The sequence below is a fragment of the Pituophis catenifer genome, unplaced genomic scaffold, assembly GCF_029215685.1.
Source record: "Pituophis catenifer annectens isolate HBS135680 unplaced genomic scaffold, rPitCat1.0.hap2 SCAF_2, whole genome shotgun sequence".
Classification (NCBI taxonomy): domain Eukaryota; kingdom Metazoa; phylum Chordata; class Lepidosauria; order Squamata; family Colubridae; genus Pituophis; species Pituophis catenifer.
The window spans coordinates 164,663,105-164,682,505 of NW_027256882.1; the positions used below are offsets into that span (position 1 = coordinate 164,663,105).

General features: G+C 43.0%; 1 protein-coding gene across 4 annotated transcripts; it reads left to right on the forward strand.

Moving 5' to 3' along the window:
* The first annotated feature begins 2,971 nt into the window (after positions 1–2,971).
* ZNF740 (zinc finger protein 740) lies at positions 2,972–19,392 on the forward strand. Of its 4 annotated transcripts, none has more exons than XM_070934967.1 (7): positions 2,972–3,081; positions 5,769–6,143; positions 9,550–9,681; positions 9,863–9,949; positions 13,739–13,862; positions 16,017–16,135; positions 19,028–19,392. In XM_070934967.1, the coding sequence occupies exons 2-7, from the start codon at positions 6,135–6,137 to the stop codon at positions 19,115–19,117; spliced, it is 561 nt and encodes a 186-aa protein (XP_070791068.1). In that variant the 5' UTR covers positions 2,972–3,081; positions 5,769–6,134; the 3' UTR covers positions 19,118–19,392. The 4 variants fall into 4 exon arrangements, with proteins under 4 accessions (XP_070791068.1, XP_070791066.1, XP_070791069.1 ...); XM_070934965.1 differs by having other exon boundaries at positions 5,769–5,998; XM_070934968.1 differs by having other exon boundaries at positions 5,769–5,998; positions 9,550–9,642.
* Positions 19,393–19,401: the final 9 nt, after the last annotated feature.

Genomic DNA, 19,401 nt, shown 5'->3' on the forward strand with positions numbered 1-19,401 from the left:
TTTATCTCACTTAAGTTGCTTAATAATCTTTTTTAACCCTTGGCATGTGACCTGAACCATTGAGGTAAAGCGGATAAAGGCACATCCATCACAGAGTCTCCCTTACAAATGTTTGGCATCTGGCTATAACAGCACAAATGTACATCAAACATTTTATTATCTTGAGGGTCAGATAGGTATAAATCAGAGGTGGGTTTCAGCAGGTTCTGACCAGTTCTGGAGAACCGATAGCGGAAATTTTAAGTAGTTCGGAGAACCGGTAGTAAAAATTCTGACTGGCCCCACCCCCATCTATTCTTTGCCTCCCAAGTCCCAATTGATTGGGAGGAAATGGGGATTTTGCAGTATCCTTCCCCCGGAGTGGGGTGGGAATGGAGATTTTATAGTCTCCCTCCACTGCCACACCCACCAAGCCATGCCCACCAAGCCATGCCACGCCCAAGCCACACCCACAGAACCAGTAGTAAAAAATTTTGAAACCCACCACTGGTGTAAATATGACCTGAACAAATAAAGAATCAGAGTGCATGTAGTCCTTGATTTATACCCTTTCATTTAGTGACCATTCAAATTTACAATAGCACTGATAAAAAATGACTTATGGCATTTTTTCACTTATGACTGTTGCAGCAGCCCCATGGTCACATGATCAAAATTCAGACACTTGGCAACTGGCATGTATTTATGACGGTTGCAATGTCTCAGGCTCAGGTGATCCCCTTTTATGATCTTCTGGCAAGCAAAGTCAACAGGGAAGCCAGATTCACTTAACAACCGTGTTACTAACTGCAGTGATTCACTTAACAACTGTGGCAAGAAAGATCATAAAATGGAGCAAAACTCACTTAACAACTATCTTGCTTAGTCATGGAAACTTTGGGCTCAGTTGTGGTTGTAAATCGAGGACCACTTGTATCCCGCTTCTTCCACTGAAATTATTGGGTCATTCCATTGGACTGTGTTGAAACTTACCCACCATTTGGCAGTTTAAATAAGCCTTAATTTGATTCCTGATTGGGCCCTGGATAAATTTATAAGTGAAAGTTAAAGGGAGGCGATTACCTCCAGACCTGGGAACTATGCCAAGTACTTAAGTCATGGAGCTAATTTCTAGAAATTATTAAATGCTCCGCAGTACATCATCTTTGATCTGACCAAAATGTGCACCTCTCAGGAAAATTACTTGTAATGGAATCATTTAGTATTTGTAAGTTAAACCTATTTAAAATACGTGCCAGCTTTAACCCAGCTAAATTCCATTTTGTAACCTTGAAGGATCTGGATATAAACCGTGGTTCAATAATTTATTCAGGAGGATTAGCCTTATAGATCTTCATCGTTGCAACCAATTTTTGCATTAAAATCCGCATTAATTAAGATATATACAGAAAGGAATTTATTCAGGCAAAGAGCAAGAGAAGATAGGCAGATTCCAACTTTGGTTGATCTAACAGTAGAGCTGGGAGGGAAGAGGATAAAAATTGGTGCACAGTCAGCAGAATTGGTCAAAAATTAACAAGGGAGATATTGTTATATATAGTGCCAATTTGCGGCTTACTCCAATTGGCGTGGTGGGCTCAGTTACCAGTGAAAAACGGGTGCCTTGGAAGCCATTTTTTTTTTTTTTTTGAACCTGTTTTCAAAAACAGATGCTGGGACAAGATTCGGGGTGGAATTTATTATTTATTTATTTATTTATTACATTTAAATTAAATTAATTAAATTTATTAAATTATTTCATGCTTAAAAATGGCATTTCTTGCTGTTTTTAAATTCAAGCATTTTTGTTGCCTGCAGAGGAAAAATTGTGATGCCGCGGTCAGAAAAATGGGTGCCTTGGAAGCCAATTTTTTTTTTTGAACCTGAATGCAAAAACAGATGCTGGGACAAGATTCTGAAAGGGTTTGAAAACCTGCCTTTTTCTCCTGATACTGGAAGTGGGATGTTAATAAAATCCGAAATATGCATGTTTGTTTATTTAAGGGTCGTTGACTAGATGTCTCTTTTAAAAATGGGCTCTCCGAAAAAGATAATGCAAACCATATTCTTGTTTAAAAATGGCAAAGGTTAAAACTTTTCACCAATCAAAACAACTATAGTTGAGAACTGACTACTTTTGTTCAAATATGGAAAGATGTGTAGGGTTCATAAAGTTCTAAAATTGGTAGCTAATGATCTATCTTAGATACATTTTTATAAGTAAGATCTCAAAATCGATTCAATTATATCGTGGGGCATACGGTGAAATAACTATCTTTTGATATTTAATAAAAAAAATAAAAGAACTACAGAAAACACATACGTGCTTGCTTGTGTGTCTTTTTAATTTGAGCATTTTGTTAAAAGGGAGGGTTGCCTTTTGAATGAGAATTAGGAGGGAATGCTGTATTTCTTTTTCCAAATAATAACATTGTTGAATTGCTTTTCTTTTTAAAAAAAAAAACAACAACAACGAATAAAGACACCACAAATGAAACCCAGAAAGGGTTAAGAAAAATAAGAAAATCCCAGAAAGGATAAGAAAAATACAGAGAGAATGCAATGTGCAAGGAGGAGTGTTTCTAAAAATAAGGAATTTAAAAAAACAAAAAAAAGTCTGGGAATCCCTGATCTAGGCTGCGATAATACCGCAAAGGGAAAAAAAAAAAAAGCACTTTCCTAGTCAAAACCTTTTTGTTTTGTTTTTTGAGGCTGCCATCCCTGATCAGGTTGGGACTACAACTCCTAACATTCGAGCTACGCGAGGCCAACCCACACAATCTTTTCTTCTTACCAAAGGGGGGGGGGGGGCGGCAGTTGAAGGAGGGAGGGGGTGGAGGGGCGGGGGGGGGGGAAGGGAGTGGGCGGGGATCCCTCGCAAGACCTACCAGGAAGTCGTCAGGCGCGCGAGCGTGCGCAAAGCCACCGGAAACCCCGCAGAGTGTGTACCGGGTTCCGACGTTTCCGCTTCCAGGGCGGCGGTGGGGAAGGGGGGGGACGGCAGCGGTGGGAATAGCAGCAGCAGCAGCAGCCGTGGCGGTGTTTCGCTTTGGTGTCTCCCCGGGAGAGGGGAGAGCCGGCACGCAGGGAATTTGAACTCAGGTGCGGGGGCTGGGTGAGGCTGCGCGCGCGGCCGAGCGAGCAGGCAGGCGGGGCGGCGGGGGTGGGAGGGTGTCCCCTGGGAGGGGCGCGCGCACGCCTTAGCGCTCGCGGGGAGAGGGAGGGGGGCGGGTACGACCGCCGCCCGCTCATTGTCCGGCCGGGCGGGGGCAGGTGGGGGGGGTTGGGGAAAGCAGGCATTTGTCCTCGCGCGTAGCGCGAGGCGATGCGTGCTCGTCCACGCGCCCTCCGGGCTGAGGAACCTTTCTTCGCTCGCTCTGCCGGGGTTCGTCCGCGTCACCTGCTCGGCCGCCTTGGCTGCCTGTTTGCAGGGACCGGGAACACCTTGCAAGACAGGTGTTTTTAACGATCGAGACGGAGCAATGGAGCCCAGGTCTCTCCGATCCTTCCCGCCGACTCACTCTTAACCCTCATCGGGGCTGCCCTTGAGTGAAGCGGTTTTTAAATGAGGCTGCCAAGCAAAGCAAGCAAGCACCGAGCTTTTCTCCTTGGCGGTGCGAATGGTGTAAGTGGATGCAGTAACAGTAACAGTTGGAAGGGACCTTGGAGGTCATCTAGTCCAACCTCCCTGCTCACGCAAGAGACCTATTAAAAGAAATCATGCTCCATTTGAAATAATGGCCTGATGGTCTTTGTCCGGTTCTCATCAGCTAAAACTTTCTGCAGGGGTTCCACCTTGACCTCCCTGGAGCCAAAGGGTCGTGAAAGTAGCCGTTTAACACCAACAGGTGATTTCAAGTTGACCCGTGTCCCCTTAAAAGATTTCCGTCTGAATCGTGACATTCGTTCATGGAGGTTGCAGTAAAAAATTGGTTAGGATGGATAAACGCTAGTCATTTTCCACAGTTATGCAGGCTCCTCTTGGAGGAGATAACCTGGTATTAAAATATTCTTAATGTGGGGGAAAGGTTGACGTTGATCCTTTTCGGAACAAAAAGGACCCAAAATACCAAACTTCAGGTTTTTGTGAACACGGATGTCCATGCTGTGCGGTGTACATTTAACGGGTCAAGGATTCTCAATATTCCAATCTATTGAAAAATGAAGGAAAGGTTTTAAATACGGTAGGAAATAAGAATTTGTTTTGTGTCATAGGTTTTAATGTAGTTAAGTCAGAGGTCCTTGCTGTTGTATTTTTCAGCTTTATTGCAATTATTGACACGGAAAATCATATGGGCTTTTTCATACCCAACCCCCAACTTTTAATACAGGTAGTCCTCAACTTACGACCACAAGTGAGCCCAAAATGTATGTTGTTAAGTGAGGCCTTAAGTGAGTTTTGCCCCAATTTACGACCTTTCTTGCCACAATCATTAAGTGAATCATTGTAGATACAAAGTTCAGTAACATGGTTGTTAAGTGAATCTGGCTTCCCCATTGACTTTGCTTCCCCATTGACTTCCCCAAGATCGTAAAAGTGTTCATGCAACCCTGGGACACTGCAAAATTCATAAATATTCACACAACTCCAGGACATTGCAACTGTCATAAATATGAATGAGTTGCCAAGCATTGGGATTTTGATCACATGTCCATGGGGATGCTGCAACAGTTGTAAGTGTGAAAAACAGTCATGTCACTTTTTTCAGTGCTGTTGTAACCGAATGGTCGCTAAATAAACTGTTGTAAGTCAAATGACTACCTGTACTAATTTTCTTTCATTTTTCTGCATTTCTGGTTTTTTTCCAGTTTACTCTTTTGTGCCTTGTAACATATTTGGTTTCTTTGATAGATTAATTAGTATTTCCTAACTCTGGTGCCTTTTACTTGTGTAACTTCAAGTCCCAGAATTCCCAACTCAAAATGATTATTTCTGAAAATTTGGGGGAATTTCCATAATTGGAGGGCATCTAATTTGGTCAACACAGTGTTATTGGTGCATGTATATTGTAAGGCTTGCTTATATAATCACATTGGTTTTGCTAAAAGGCATTATGTGCTTCATTCTGTCAGTAATGTTAGATTTAAGGCTGTGTTGTGTAGAATTAAAAACATACTGGTTTTGAGTTTAAAACACTTTTTACTGAACTATAGTAATGAAGAGACTAGGATGATCATACTAAATACCATAAATATTACATTAATAATTAAACAGAATGGTTATGTATGGAGACTAGGTTAACTTTGTAAAGTTTTAATGTTCTCTATTTGAGCTACTAGTATTTTAATGTCAGAATCTGATTCAGGTATCCACTGTGTATCTAGTGAGAAATTACCTTCATTGCATGAGTATCGCCAGTTGTTTAACTGCAGTAGAGTATATCTGTGGTCTTGCTTAGATGGACTTTACAAAACATTGTGATTTTCTACATGATTCTTATATTTCCTACTGAAGTTTTTTTTCTTTTGAAGAAAACAAGCAGATAGAAAATTCTTATATTAATATTGCATTATGATATTTTAGTATAGAAGGATACAGATCACCAAGATGATGTACTGATTCAGCAGTTCAGAATTTAGTGCAAGAGCTTGCAGAAATCATATAGAGGTGGGAATTTAGTAATAAGCAGAATACTTCAGTAGACTAGAGGCACCAATACCTTTTGCCATTGCAGTAAAACTCTCTGGTGTGTAATTATAATTTTTAAAAAATACCGTTCTCACTTTCTTTTTTTAAATATATGTATGTATATATATATATATATATATATTTTTCCCTTAACCCACAGGTGGAAACTGGAGGTGGACATACAGCAATATTGTGGCTTCTTTGCAAGGAAGACCTCAGCACCTTTCCCCCCAGCAAAGGCCATCCTGAAGGGGGAATTTGGGTTTGGGGTGACTCATCTGCAAGAGCAGCACAGTCTGTAATTTTCCTCAGCTTTTAACAAGGCTGGGAAAACTTGCTGCACGCCATTCTGGACTCTCCGACTCCAGAAAGATGTCAACAAAGTGGAAGGTATTGGACGGGACCGGCGCAGAAACGATTTACTGAAAAATCTTTGTAGTCGTAAAATTCTTTCCTGAGCAAGAGAGAGAGAGAAAGCGTAAGGACTTGGCGTAATCTCCGTGTTGAGGACTGTCAGACTAACGCGATGGCTCAGGTAACAGGCCCCCGGTTCTCCCATCCTGTCCCACAGGAATCCGTCATTGAGGAAGTGGCTGCTAAGAGCCATCTGTGATAATCTATTCTGTTGTCACGTAAACTGTTCAGCTCTTGATGGTCTGCTGCAGGAGTCAGCACTGCAGCGCTTGGGAGTGCTGGACCCCTCCCAAAGTTCTGGGGGGTTACCAAGCTGTTCTGGTCCTCTTCTCACAGCCATGTTTGGAGAATGTGTTTGCTTTCTCTTACAGCCAGTTCCAGTTCAAGCCGGAAATGTTTTCGTATTTTTCTCGTCTTTCGTTCCAAGCCTAGGGGCTTACATGTATGCTGGAGTAGGGGCTGATGGGAGAGGGATGAAGAACGTCAAAGCACTTCTACTGCCCCAACCCCATTTTCCAGCTTCACGTTTCATCAGCAATATTCAACTGTAGTATCAAAGTTTCTAGGTAGCACTATTTTTCACAGTGGGATTTGCAAACAAAAAACAAACAAAAAAAGCGGGACAAAGTAAATGTGTAAAAACGTACATAAAACTTTATACATCCTTTTTTTTTTTGTCTCTTTATCATCTTCAGACTAACCCAAACAAGCCATCCCAGAAATTCAGCTTTGCCACCCAGATTATGTATCTGCCATATCCTTTGCAATCCACTAAAGGGGGGGGGGGGTACACCACAGCCATAGGAAATTTGACTCTCTGTTTCATCCAATACATCAGACTGCATCTTTGTTTGATCTTAAAAGCATTGAGTCTAATCCAGCATTTACTGCTGTATTTCTTTTTACGTACATTTTATTATTCACGGGTTTCCTGTTCTCTTTACTTCCTCAGTTCAATTATCAATATGTCTTGGGATCTTACACTCTTAGGGAAATGTTCTTCTGCCTGGTTTTCCATTAGCAGCTATTGCTGCTCCTGCATTAGCCTTTTATGCCACTTTTCAAAAATCACAGAGTGTCATTCCAGAGCTCATTGCCCCATCAGGATGCCCGATACACTATGGGGAAGTTAAAATGGCAGCTCCGGCAGTAGCACTTTTAGGCATGAGATCCGTGTGTTACTGGCTTTCTTTCCTAAGGATCCTTGGAGAGATTGAAATATCTCATGTGGCCATATCCTCTCCCCCCTCCCCCCCTCAAACAGCAACTGTGCAAGGAGGGACAGAGGGAGAGAGAATAATGCAGTCAAATCATCTAGGGAGAGCTATCTGGTGGAGGCTTAAACCCAGGTGTCCTTGGTTCCAGACCCCTTCACACGAGTTGCCTTTAGTGTCTGAGAGGAGGGGAGCTTTTTAGGCTCTACCTGACGGGCTTCATTCACAGAATCTGGCCGAGTTTTGCCACTGTTGGCAATGCTTCTTTTTCTTCATTATGAAGAATGCAAACAGAATCCCCACTGACTATAGGTCAGATTCGAGTGGCAATTAGGGCTTTACTAATCCCACTTCTATTTGTTTCACTGTTCACAGAGTGAGGAGGTGGCCCATTTCACTGCCACATAGGACTGATGAGGCCCCAGCCAAACCCAGCTCCCAATTCTTCATAATTTTTTTTCTCCTTCATGGCTGACTTAGCTCTTCTCTGAAGTATTGTAATTCTCTTTTTGTGATCATCTGTGACTAGAATGCCAGAGTCTGGCACGTGTCCAGATTGCTGCTATGCTGTACATCCGTGCCTATGCAGCCCCTTGGTTGCAAATCCAGCTACTACATTTGGTGTTGAAAGTTGTCACTTTGACTTGTGCCTCGTTTAAGATGTTGGGGGACAGTGGGACATGCCCTTCGGGTTTTGCATTCTCCCTCTCCTATCTCCCTTCATCTTTCACTTAATGGACATCTTCTGCTTTCTTGCCAATCAACACAACTAACTGTGTTAGTTACCTCAGAGCAAGGCCCTGAAAGATTATTAAGCTAGGTCTCCAGGCATTACCAAACTGCAGAGTTTCTGCTGTTTTATGGCTGTTTCTCAACGTCTATCTTTAAATATGAGCAATACGTTAGAAGCCAAGGCTCCCTGTTTAGTCTCTTAATTCTTTGGAGAAGAATTGATGGAAACTCTTTGCCTCAGGGAAGCTGACCAATAGCCGTGGATTTAAGAAAGCTTGGTAGGATAACTCAATAAAACAAGCACACTTTTATGGTCTAGATGGCAAATGGAAATAACTTTCATGCCTGCATATGTACGTATAGAATTTTGCCTTTCTTCATGACCCTGCTAGCACAGAGAATAAACAGTAACGAGTGCGGGGGATAAGAATTGCCCCAGATAACAAAGGAAAAATGTTCAGAGAAGCCAGTCCTTTTTCCCTTGTTTTAATGGATAGCTGTACACAGAAAGCTGAACGACTTAGATTCTGGTAGATGTGAAATGATTTCCAAGATACAGAAAAGTTGAGTTATTCAGCTGTTCAAACCCAAAGGAGAAGCATGCATCGGAGGTGGCATTGGCATCATGATGGTTGAATGTGTTGGCACTTCCTTAAAGAAGCCATGCCTCTTTCTCAATGTGCACAGTAGCCATTCTTTCCCAGGGAAATACACATTTAAGCTATGGAGGGGGACAGGGTGAGATAAACTTGTGACACCCTATCAGCACTTCCTTAGCTCACACACATACAGCTAGTCCTCTACTTATGACCACAATGGAGCCCAACATTTATGTTGCTAAGTGAGAAATCTGTTAAATGAGTTTTGCCCCATTTTACGACTTTTCTTGCTACATTTGTTAAGCGAATCACTGCAGTCGTTAAATTAGTAACATGGTTGCAAAGTGAATCTGGTTCCCCCCATTGATTTTGCATGTCAGAAGGTTGCAAAAGGTGATCATATGACTCCGGGACACTGCCACTATCATAAATATGACTTGTCATGCATCTGAATGTAAATCACGTGACCATGGGGATGCTGCAATAGTCATAAGTGTGAAAAATGGTCATAAGTCACTCTTTTTTCAGTGCCATTGTATCTTCGAACGGTCACTAAACAAACTGTTGTAAGTCGAGGACTACCTGTATTTACCTGGAATGACATGGCTTTTGCGTGGGTCCAGGAAATAGGCAGCTTTTTAAAGAAAATGCCAGGAAGTACAATGTGGCTATCTCATCTCTTAAAACACCTTTTGGGGTTTGGATCCAAAGTTGGTTCAGGTTGTTCTTTCAAGGAAACTTTCAGAAACCTTCCTAAACTGACCTAATGAGAGTCTTCTCTCTCAACAGATGTTATTGACATTCGCCAATCTTTGGTAGGTAAACTCCAAAACCAGCAGCAAGTCTGACCATACATCAGATTGTAGCCCACCCCTTAAAAAGGCACAGCTGCAATCTTAATAGGGATGGCTGCTTGGTTTGGAATCAGCTTGGCTGTATTGTTCGATGTCATTGTGGTTTTTGTTTTTGTTTTTCTCTGCAGGCGAGCCTCCTGGCCTGCGAGGGACTCTCTGGTGTTTGCCTGGTGCCAACAGTTGCCAGCAAGAAGATGATGCCGAAACAAAGCTCTAAGCAGGTGGAGAACGGGGAGAGAGGGGGTGCGCCGGACATGCTGGTAAGGGCCAGCCCGTTTTCAGCTGTCTGATGCTGCACGTGCGCTTCGTTGTTCTCTGTTCCAGACACGTTGGATGACGGAGCAGAGAAAACAGGATTGGGGCAAGGGAGGCTTGGCTTGCAAATTGCCAGATTAAGCTTTTAAGCCGTTGTAGCCAGTCTCCTCCTTTCTTGTCTGCCAGGGTCATCGCAAGGAGAGCGAGAAATCACGTAGTCGGAAGGAAGAAGAAACAGCAGAAGGGTCTCCTCCTAAAAAATCCCTTAAAAAGGCAGGTAATCTTTCATTATATGACCTAGTAAAGATCAAGCTCTCCACAGAATGCCTGTCCTGCTCTCGGAAGCCGTCAAGACGATGGAGCTAAAAAAAGCAGAAGCTATCAGCTGGAAGTGGGTTCTCTTCCCACCCACCCCCATATTGGTGAGCAGGGCTGTGATTAGCTTTCAGGAAATTTCTACCTAGTTTCTAAGCCTGAAGTAGCTTCCAGTTTAAATATGTGAAATGACAATAATGAAAAAGTAGACTACAATTCAATTTTAGAAAGAGTTACAAGAGACGGGCTTAAAGCAAGCGCCTCAGTTTAAAATTCAGGAGCAAAGCAGGTAACTGAAAAGTGTTAAAGGCATGAAGAAAGAAAAAGCATATACCAACCTTCCAGTATTCAATAGAAGGGGCAAGTGGGATTGTTTTTAGTAAGGTATTCCCAAGCAGGGGTGCCACCACTAACAAGGCCTTTCCTCATATCCACAACAAGGAAACCTTTGGGCTTGGCCTGACGAAACTTGGAGCAGAGCTTCAAGGACTGACGGCATTGCTTGAGCAGCTTCATACAGGTAGACAGGTTCCTTCAAATGAACTGGTGCAGGGGTGTCAAACTCATGTCATCATCATGTGACGTATCGTGACTTTTTTCCTTCACTAAACTGGGTGTGGGCGTGGCCAGCGCGTGACGAATCTCGCCCATGGGCCATGAGTTTGACCCCCCTGATCTGGTGCAAAGCCATTGAGATCTTAATAATTTCTAACCGGTACTTTGCTTTGTGCTTTGGAAACCAATGAAAACCAGTGCAGATGGAGAAAAAACTCTGTATAATATGTTCTGAGTAAATGACCATTTAAATCCACTTTGATCACTACCCTTTAAACTTCTAGGGTTTCTGCACGCTTTTCAGGACAATCTTAGATATTGTATTTTTCGGAGTATAAGACGCACCGGAGTATAAGATGCACCTTAGTTTTTGGGGAGGAAAATAAGAAAAAAGCTGATTGGCAGGTGGATCGGCCTCCCGGAATACCCCCAATCAGCTATTCTCAGAGGTGAATTTTAGCAACAGGTTCCTTGGTTGTGAGCTCTGTGCCTTGCTTTTTTTTTTGCTTTTTTTTTCTGCCTCTGAAACTTCTGAAACACTGTTTCAGAAAAAACTTTTTCCTGCTTCTGAAAGCCTCCAAAACAGAGCTTTAGAAAAAAAGCCTCTGAAGCTCTGTTTGGGGGCTTCTTTTCTGAAGCTTCGTTTCCGATGCTTTTTTCAGCCTCCAAAACCTCCGTTTGAGAAGCTGGGCAGGGCTACATTCGGAGTATAAGATGCACCCAGATTTTCACCCTCTTTTTTGGGGAGAAAAGGTGCGTCTTATACTCCGAAAAATATGGTAGACTCCTAGCCAGATGCTGGCTGGGAATGATTTAGGCTGGCCAAATCAGCAAAAATTGAAAGATGCAACTGTTCTCACAAGCTGAAGATAAGCAGAACCACAACCATTGCTATAGCATATATGAGTAAGCCCAGGAACCTTCCATGGGAATGCATACCTGTCTAGCACAAGCTTCTATCTTTGTACAGTTTTTATTTTATTTTTTATGATTGTAAGCCACCCAGAGTTACCCTGAGGTAAGATGGGTGGCCAATAAATTTTACAAATAAATAAAATAAATAAAATAGTTAACTTCTGTACCAGCTTGACTAATTTAAATAGTTCTTCATGTGTTTCTGAGGAATAAGAAATAGAACTTTATTGTTCAGGCTTTTTTTTTTTTTTTAATTTGATTTATATGCCGCCCTTCTCCGGAGACTCAGGGCGGCTTACAATGCGTTAAGCAATAGCCTTCATTCTTTTGTATATTTTTTATACAAAGTCAGCTTATTGCCCCCACAAACTGGGTCCTCATTTCACCTACCTTAGAAAGGATGGAAGGCTGAGTCAACCTTGAGCCTTGGAGAGATTCGAACCAGCAGAAATTGCAGGCAGCTGTGTTAATAACAGGGTGCACTAAACCACTGTACTATCAAGGCTTGTGCGACATCTGTGACAAACTTCATTCTGCTCCTTTCCAAACAGGTCAGCCTGTTATGATCATTATCCCTAGCCAGAGTAGCCAATAAGATTTGTCATTTAATACATCTGGAAGGCAGAAATTTAGGGTTGGTCAGACAAGCTGTCATATGCTTGACCAGGAGGCTTTCCCCCCTCACTTAGCGTCTGCTGCATATTGAGCCACAGTGGTGCAGTGGTTAGTGTGCAGTACTGCAGGCTACTTTTGCTGACTGCCGGCTGCCTGCTATTTGGCAATTCAAATCTCACCAGGCTCAAGGTTGACTCAGCCTTCCATCCTTCTGAGGTGGGTAAAATGAGGACCCAGATTGTTTGGGGCAAGATGCTGACTCTATAAACCGCTTAGAGAGGGCTGTAAAGCGGTATATAAGTCTAAGTGCTATTGCTATTATAAGTCATCATCCTGTGGCTTGTCATCATAGCAGTATGGTTAGTTAGTGCCTCTGAATTTAATTTTAGTTCTTATGGACAAATTACAATGCACGTAGATACTGTTGCTGCATCCAGCATCTTTTGCACTGGAATAATTCAAACGAAAAATAGGAACTTAGCAATCATTATGTGACCTTTTAAAATAAACATTGTCTTTCTATGAAATACAAAAAAAAGAAAAACTTGTGGAGTTGTACTCTGAGCTCAGTAGATAATCTCTGGTGGTAAACCATAAGAATTGAAGAAAATACTATTCAGCTGAAGTAAATGAGATTAAAAGAATTGGGGCAAAGTACATTTCACATATTTAGCTAGAGTTAATGCTGTCAGATTACTTATCTTCCCAAGATTTCTGTTCTCTTTTAAAACTGCCCATCTGCTGTTAACAGACTCAGGAAGTGGATTTTAATGCTCCAAGAAAAAATTGCTTCCTGGGCCTGGAAGCTCACAGACCACTCCACAATTTTCCCAAATGCAGAGGAAGAACAGATTGCTTTGTATATGCCTATCGTTTATTAAACTTAACGAGATAAAGTGGAAGTGGGCAAATATACACCCCGTTTCTGCCAAAGATCAACCTGTTTCCATTAGGGGTCAAATATAGGATATTTTTTGCATTTTTAACAGCAGAAGATATTAATGAATCTCTGTAATTAAAAAAAAAATCCAGGCAATCTGTTGTATACCAAACAAAGCTAAAGAGGCAAGCTGGATCAATTGTAGAAATTCAAAAGAGTTAACATACCGTGCTTCCCCGAAAATAAGACCCTGTCTTATATTTTTTTTGAACCCTGAAATAAGCACTTGGCCTTATTGCCATGCACTCAAAAGCCCGATTGGGCTTATTATCAGGGGATGTCTTATTTTGGGGGAAACAGGGTACATGAGAGATGCTTTGTTTTCTTCCATTGTGTTGTGAAGTTCATTCTGTTGTGGCTTGAAACAGGGAGAGTGGACAGTCTGTAGTAGTAGCTCCCAGCCTTTTGGGCACCAGGGACCGGTTCCATGGAGAAAGGTTTTTTCACGGACTAGAGGGGGCGTGATTTCGCATGCTGCCTGCATTCCACGGATGGAGCTTTGCTTGTTAGCGAGGCCCGGTTTCTGGCATGCCGCAGCCTGATGCCGGTCCATGGACCTGGGGTTGGGGTTGGGGACCCATGGTCTATAGAGGAGGCAAAGGTACTATATATGCACTGACAAATGTCTTAGCTAAACCTCCTGACAGACCTGCAAGTTGGAACATATGCCCAGATAGGCATGTTGTCTCTTTGTTGAGAAGCTGTTCTATGCTTGCTTGCAGGTAATGGTGATAGAACAGAATGGATCCTTCCAGGTCCGGATTCCCAAGAATTTTATTTGCGAGCACTGTTTTGGAGCATTCCGGAGCAGTTACCACCTCAAGAGACATATCCTTATTCATACTGGTAAGCGTATGGTCATTTGCCAGTCTTGCTTTTGAAAATAGGCAGCGGGGGACAGACCTTGACCTTGATATAATGCAGTTATAGAAATGGCTAGTTTATATTGTTATGGAAAAGTAAAAAAGTTGTGGTTTGATGTTAATGCTTTATTTTACTGCAGCAGAGGAAGTCGGAAGTCAACACTTTTTTTTTCACTTTTCCCCCATCCTCCCTCACTTCTCTCCCCACCCTCTGTATCTGCATATTTGTTTTTGTATTTTATTCTATAATCTAATAAAATGTTTAAATGCACATACACACAGAGAACATATATAATGCAGGTGCAGATGCTTGACATACCAAGAACCAGAGAACCCAGCTCCTGTCTTCACCCTGGAAGCAGTTTCGGTGATCTAAGTCTTGAAAGTGTAATGAAGGAAGTCTAGTGACACTACAGGTAGTCTTTGACTTATGACCAATTGCTTAGTGGCTGGTAAGAGTTGTGACAGATTTCCCCAGGGATACTTACAACCTGGTTACGAAATTCTGACACGTATACACACACCCTGGTGACTGCGCTTCAGGTGTTTGGCAAGTGCCCTTCGTTTATGACCGTTTGCAATGTCCTATGGTCACATTTTATGACATTTTCACCCAAAAAAGCCCCTAGCATTTATTTGTAGTTTCCAGGAAAACCAGCCAGTAGCGAACATTTGGTTCACTTTAACAACTGTCACAGAAAATGTTGTAAAATCAGACACACAGGCAACTTGCTTTATGATTGTCACGATTTACAACTGTAATGGGCCGGCTCTAGCATGGTTGTAAGTTGAGGACTACTTGTATTGATTGTGATGCAGAGACTTAATTCACCACAACCTGCTGAAGGGTTATCAAATGTTGTTCTCCATTCACGGGAACAACTTTTATCCGGGTTAAAACGGAATCCTTACGTATCAACCCGTCTCTCAAATTCAGGCTTCCTTAATGTGCAGTTTGGGTCACTCAAAGAACAAAAATGTTAGCTTTAAAACGTCATTCCAGTCAGTTGCCCTGTCCTTGGGCTGCCAGTAGATCGCCCTCTTCCCTTTGAAATGCAGCCACCAAATGCCAACTTAAAGTAATTTAGAAACCTTTAGGATTGATAATTATATCAAGGAAAGAGAAACGTTTACAAGTCTTCATGTTAGACGGAGGTGGGGCTGTTCTGTAAGTGTTCCACGCTTCATTCTTCCAAACATTCTCTAGTGTAAACAATGGAATGGCAAAGTAGTTCTGATTTACTATAGAAGAGGAATTGCCTAGCAGACTATAGTACTATGAGGCCTGTGCCTATTTTAAAAAGGATGCAGGAGAAATACTTTGGATTTCGGGTGAGCACTGTTCTCTGTTATCCATGAAAGGCACTGGACTTCTTCCAGGCTGCCCCATGGGTCTGAAAAAATATTGTGGCAGCAGCTGATGCTTTCAGTAGGCAATTCATTAAAGTTAATTAATGTGAGTCTTAAAGTAGCCATGTTCTTTAAATCACTTTCACATGTGGGCTTAAAGAAAGTCAGGCTTTTTAAATAAATAGCAAGGATCTAGTGTGTTTGCATAAGACCTGAAACACTTCTTCCAAATTCTGGATCATTTTTGAAATTTCCATCTAATAAGTAGTACCCATCTATACACCAACTCTCTGGAATGTGTTCATCTTTAGAATTAAAAAAAGGTATTTTTAAAAAAAAATATTTGTGAGGTCATGCAATGTTTTTTCAGGCCTGGGACTTTAAGGAAAAGGTTCATCTATTTCTTTTCTAAAAAAAAACTGGATGCATGAGTAGCAGCTTCCTCCATGTAGAAATAGACTTGCAGAAATAATCTCCGGCTCTTGGCAAAGTAAAAACCAGGGCTTCCATCTTCACAATCGGGGCCTGCATTGCCAAGAGAAAAATAAGGTATTAGGAGAGGCAAGAGTGAGAAATGACATCACTTTTTCATTTGGGTCTGGAGTGTCCTGTAGCATATATTTCACTAGAACATCTCTTGCTTCAGTGTCTTACGTGTCTTCTCTAGGAAGCTCTGCTTTGTATGGTTAGATCTTTGCTTAGAAGGATTCTTGCCACCTTGTTTCCTCTAAAAGCATAGGAGTTACAGCTCTGGAAATAATTAGCTGCTCCCTACCCTCTGTTAAAGGAGAGAAGCCTTTTGAGTGTGACGTCTGCGACATGCGCTTCATCCAGAAATACCATCTGGAGCGCCACAAACGTGTCCACAGTGGAGAGAAGCCATATCAGTGTGAACGCTGCCTGCAGGTAAGGACTCTTTTCATTTGTCTTCCACATTTAGAGTGGAAATCTTGCCAGACGTGTGTGTTAAGACTTCGCATCAGCATAGAGAAGAGCACTACGGCCTGTCTCCAGAACTGGAGACATCTTTGGTCTGCTTCTCAGATGCATTTGCCTGAACCCCTTCAACGTTTGCCCAAGCCACCTCCTCTTGACTGGCTTGTGGAATTGTAGGCTGTGTCCCTCTGGATTACTCCTACTACATCCCCCTTCCCTTCTGGAGGACAGGCCCATGTTCATGGCTGCAAGCCCATCTCCTTTTCTTCCATCCCTTGCATGGCCAGCCCCATTCACTGTCCTGGTGGAGTCACACCAATCCTATCCCTGACCCTCTCATTGGCCTTGTTTCTTTGAGCTACCGCCACTTCAGATAATCTTTTCACCTTTGCCCCAATGCTCACCACCATTTTTTCATCCCAGCCAAAATGTCCCTGACTCCTCCATTCCCTTGTGCTTCTTTTTTTTTCTTCTGGCTAGCCTTCTCCAAGGTTGGTAAAATGAGGACCCAGATTGTTGGGGGCAATATGCTGACTCTGTAAACTGCTTAGAGTGGGCTGGAAAGCACCATGCAGCGGCATATAAGTCTTACTGCTATTGCTACCTAGTCTTATTTTTGGGAAAACATGGTAGCAATAGCAGTAAGACTTATATACCGCTTCATGGTGCTTTACACTATGAAGCTCTTATTTTCTTTTGGGCCCCAAAATAAGTACCAGGTCTTATTTTTGGGAGATGTCTTACCCTTAGGACCACCACAGCCAGGCCTCCCACCCCCTGACACCTGTTGCACCGCTGCCGGACTTCTGCGGCCGCTCATGGCCAAATGCCACCTCGTGCATTGTGCTGGTGCCTCCGCTCACGTCACTTGGCCTTCTGCCACGAGCAGCAGCACCAGCACAATGTGCTACATGGCATCTGGCCACAAGCGGCTGCAGAAGAAGTCAGGCAATGGCACAAAAGCTGTTGGGGCATGGGAGGTCTGGCTGCGGCGGTCCTAAGATAAGCAAGTGCGTGGGGCAGCTCCACACAGCCACCCTAGCTTGATTTTTACGCATGCACCTCACCCCACCTTGTATAACCAGAACAGAGTGGGTGGGATCTTAACTAGGGCTTATTTTTGAGGTAAGGCTTATATTAAGCACACGTAAAAATCAAGCTAGAGCTTATTTTCGGGATAGGTCGTATTTTCAGGGAAACACGATATTCTCACTTTAAAACCCTTTCCCCTTTCTCTTCCTGACCTCTTAAGTGGTTGTAGCATCCGTCAGCAGATATTCCAGTTTTCATCATCAAAAAAAACTAGGCAATTACGCAGGATTCATTTTTCTTTTCTTAGTAGAATGTCAATTCTTTTTAAGGTGAGGCTGAAAAACGGTAGGGTGAATGTCACTCAGTTTAATTTCACAATTAAATTTTCCAACGACTAAATTGAAAGGCTTGGATGTCAGATGAAATAACTGTATATAAGTCATACCATTTTTAAAGGTGGAAAATTTTAAAGGTGGGAATAAGTAGGTTGTGAGAAATTAAATCACCAGTAGAAAATCAGTTAACTAATCAGTAATTGTTAATATAGTTAAAGTTTTATTTAAATAATGGCCCATCTTTGCTGTGTAGTCTATACTCTTCTCCTAAAGCATAGCCCTGGACAGTCCATTCAAAAGCCTCACTAGCCCATCAGAAATTACACACTTTTCCCCACGTGTTAAGGAAATTCTGTCAGTTGTGGGTTTTGTTGTCATTCCAGAATTGTGATCTGGCATTCCTAAGGAAGGGTCCAGAATTTCCTGCAGGAGTTTGAACTGGCCAGCCAGTTCATGTTAGTTAGTTACCATGTTTCCCCGAAAATACGACCTACTCAGAAGGTAAGTCCTAGCTTGATTTTTACATGTGCGCCCAATATAAGCCCTACCCCCAAAATAAGCCCTAATTAAGACCCCGCCCAGTCCAGGGTGCACAGGTAAAAATTAAGCTGGGATGGGGGGGTGGAGCTGCCCTACTACTTACCTTCGGATAGTTGCAGCCAGCCCTCACACACCTCAGCCCATTTCTTTTGCTGCAGCAGGCAAGGCTTTCCAGAAGGCCTCTACTACAGTCGATAACACAGCTCCAGATCGATCCGGAGCTCTGTTATCGGCTACAGAGGCCTGCAGGAAAGCCATGCTGGCCTTGTCAGATGAAGAAGTTCCTGAAGGCCTCTGGTAGCGAAAAAGAGACCAGGGGTGACATGCCCAAGTGAGGTGAGTCAGTGGATGACATACCCCCCACCCCCAAAAATAAGACCTGATGCCTTTTTTTGGTGGCAAAAAAATATATATAAGGGTCTTATTTTCGGGGAAACACGGTAGTTAGTTAGGCCAGCCATTTTAGTTTTATGTCTGTGCAAAACTGAAAGGAAAACTACAAACCCTGCATTTTAGTTGAGGTTCAGTTTCCTCTGGAAAGTCAGTGTGGAGCACAGAGTATTCCCTCTTCTAACTTTTTCCCAAGGGGCAACTCTATGAGAGATTGGTGGAGAAAATATAACTCCTTCACAGTGAGCTTCCCTGACAGGAGGAGGGTTTGCCGCAGGATCTTCCTACTTCCAGTCACAAAGGCCCACTGCCCCGCATTCGGTTTTCAATTGCACTGACCCTAAAATGCAGGGTTTCTGACTTTGCTTTTGGTTTTGCATAGAGCAGGGGTGGGGAGAGCGATGGCCCTTACATGATTTGTGGACTTCCTGTTGGCTCAGGAACTCTGGGAGTTGAAGTCCACAAGTCATAAAGGGGCCATCGTTTTCCCCACCTTTGGCCTAGAGCCTTTGTCTTTTTGGTCATCTCTCCAGATTTTTTTCCCCGTCTCCTTTCCCTTTCACAGAGCTTCTCCAGGACAGACCGGTTGCTGAGACACAAACGAATGTGCCAGGGCTGCCCCAGCAAAGCATCTGACTCCCAGCTACTGCTTTAGGGTTGGGCCATAGAAGAGGCTTTTAAGAAGTTGCTGGGAAGTCCACCAGATGCTCTGGGAGTGGGCTTGTTCACCTGCTTGTGTTTTGTGCCCGAGTTTGCCTGCTGAGCCTATCTCCTGTGGAAGGGGCAGAGCTGAGCGGGCACAGACTTCAACTTATGGTCTTGACACTGTAAATACATGGAGGACAAAGCAGGGCTGGCTCCCAGCCATTGGGAAGCTCACTGCAGTTGTGGATAAACATTGCCGGGGTGCGCTTTCTGTTTCTGTTTTAGGTCGTCTTT

Coding starts and splice junctions, on each gene's coding strand:
- ZNF740 (XM_070934965.1), top strand. Junction 9,950..13,738: donor CTAAAAAATCCCTTAAAAAG/GCAGGTAATCTT, acceptor GCTTGCTTGCAG/GTAATGGTGATAGAACAGAA. Junction 16,136..19,027: donor AGTGTGAACGCTGCCTGCAG/GTAAGGACTCTT, acceptor TCCCTTTCACAG/AGCTTCTCCAGGACAGACCG.